At 40.3% G+C, this 1878-nt stretch overlaps 1 protein-coding gene across 1 annotated transcript; it reads right to left on the bottom strand.

Moving 5' to 3' along the window:
• Positions 1 to 574: 574 nt before the first annotated feature.
• LOC118988158 (olfactory receptor 2A2-like) lies at positions 575 to 1504 on the bottom strand. The gene has a single exon (XM_037047577.1). The coding sequence runs from the start codon at positions 1502 to 1504 to the stop codon at positions 575 to 577; it is 930 nt and encodes a 309-aa protein (XP_036903472.1).
• Between the last annotated feature and the right edge of the window lie 374 nt (positions 1505 to 1878).

The following is a 1878-nucleotide window of genomic DNA, read 5'->3' as shown; positions in this document are numbered from 1 at the left end:
AAACTGTTTACCTGTAGAACCATTTAAACATTTACTAGTACATTTTCTTCATGTGAACTTTAAGATATTTTAGGATATTTTACATAGTTTCTTGTTGCAATACAACTTTCGCAAAATTTTTCCTTTGCTAGTAAATTACTTCACCAAGGAATTTAGAGTTTCTTTAAGCTTTCATTGCATTCACCACACAACTGGTGTGGCACATTCATATAATTCTGCAGTATTTTTTGTATTAAAATTTTAGGACACATCAGAAGGAATCTCATAGGGCATTACATTTACTCTGCTGTTTCCAACTATCACAAGGTTAGGGGAAGTCAGATATCTTAGTATAAAGAAGTGTGTTGATACAATTTTCTCACATATAGTTACTTCTCTGTGTGATATTCCTGGCTTGAGAAAATGAGAATTCACTTTTTTTTATAAAGGAAAGATAAAAATTCTAATAATTTAGTTGTCCCATATCAAGTTTAAAAGTTATGCTCTACCAAGAAAGTTTATCCCGTTTTCAGAGCTAGAATTTGAACAATTCCTATTTGAAGCTTCTATTTGGAAGTACCGTCTGAGTTTCCTTTCACCCGGACCTCACCTGTACCACCCTACAAAAGGCATTCTTCACCTGAGCATTCCTCAGGCTGTAGATAAGGGGGTTCAGGATTGGGTTAAAGAGACTGTAAAATAGGGATAGAATTTTATTCTTCTCCCCTCGTTGACTGGAGTCAGGGACCATATAAACCACCATGGTTATGCCTAAGAAGAGCCCGACCACACAGAGGTAGGAGGAGCAGGTGGAGAAGGCCTTCTTGTGGCCCTCCCCAGACTGGATCCTCAGGATGGCCCAGAGGATGTGCATGTAAGAGACCAGCACCAAGCAGAGGGGCCCGACTAAGACCAAGACAGAATCAGTGAAGATGACCAGATTGTTGAGCCAGATATCAGCACAGGCCAGCTTGAGGACAGACAGGATCTCACAGAAGAAGTGATTTATTTCCCAAGACCTGCAGAAAGGCAGCCTTAGAAGCAGAAGTATGTTTATCAGAGCCTGGAGGAATCCGCATGACCAAGACACGGTGGCCAGGACTGTGTACACAGTCCAGCTCATGATGACAGTGTAGTGGAGGGGATGGCAAATGACCATATACCAATCATAGGACATAGCCACCAAAATCAGGCATTCTGTAGCAGCAATATTTGAATACAAAAATGTCTGCATGATGCATGCGACAAAGGAGATGGCTCTATTCTGGGTCACTAAGTTTGCCAGCATCTTGGGGACACTGTTGGAAGCATAGGACATGTCAATGATGGCCAGGTGGGAGAGGAAGAAGTACATGGGGGTCTGTAGTTTCTGGTCAAGACACATGAGTGCAAAGATCATGCTATTTGCCAGCAGACTGTAGGTGTAGAACAGGGAGAAGACCCAGAAAAAGAACATTTCCGACTCTGGGCTGAGCTGGAATCTCAGCAGCACGAACTCTGTTGCCCATGACTGGTTTCCCTCCATTCCTGAAAGAGAGCTGGTCAAGAACTGAATTGTGGTCAAGGTCAGGGCTGGAGAAGCAATGCAAAGTGGAGATAATCTCAATATGAGCTCAGAGAAAGGTTGTATCCTTGTCATTCTTGGAAAGCTTCCCCTTCTTTTCCAAACTGGTTACCTGTTTTTAACTTTCCTATGAAGTAAATTTAAACTTACAGAGAAGAGTCAACAGTTACACAAAGAATTCTAATATAACTATATGCCCTGATTTAAGAAATTGTAATATTTATTTCATATCTGCATTATGATTCTTTTTCTATATTATTATATATGAGTAATGCTTTTGCTGAAGCACTTGAGATTAAGTGTAAATAAATAAAATACCCATTTACCCTTAAATT

Source organism: Sturnira hondurensis, unplaced genomic scaffold, assembly GCF_014824575.4.
Source record: "Sturnira hondurensis isolate 20B ecotype Veracruz unplaced genomic scaffold, ASM1482457v3 Scaffold0006190, whole genome shotgun sequence".
NCBI lineage: Eukaryota > Metazoa > Chordata > Mammalia > Chiroptera > Phyllostomidae > Sturnira > Sturnira hondurensis.
Note: the sequence above shows the minus strand (reverse complement) of the source record. Positions and strands in the feature narration are given on the sequence as shown.

Coding starts and splice junctions, on each gene's coding strand:
- LOC118988158 (XM_037047577.1), bottom strand. CDS start 1,504: ATGGAGGGAAACCAGTCATGGGCAACAGAGTTCGTGCTGCTGAGATTC.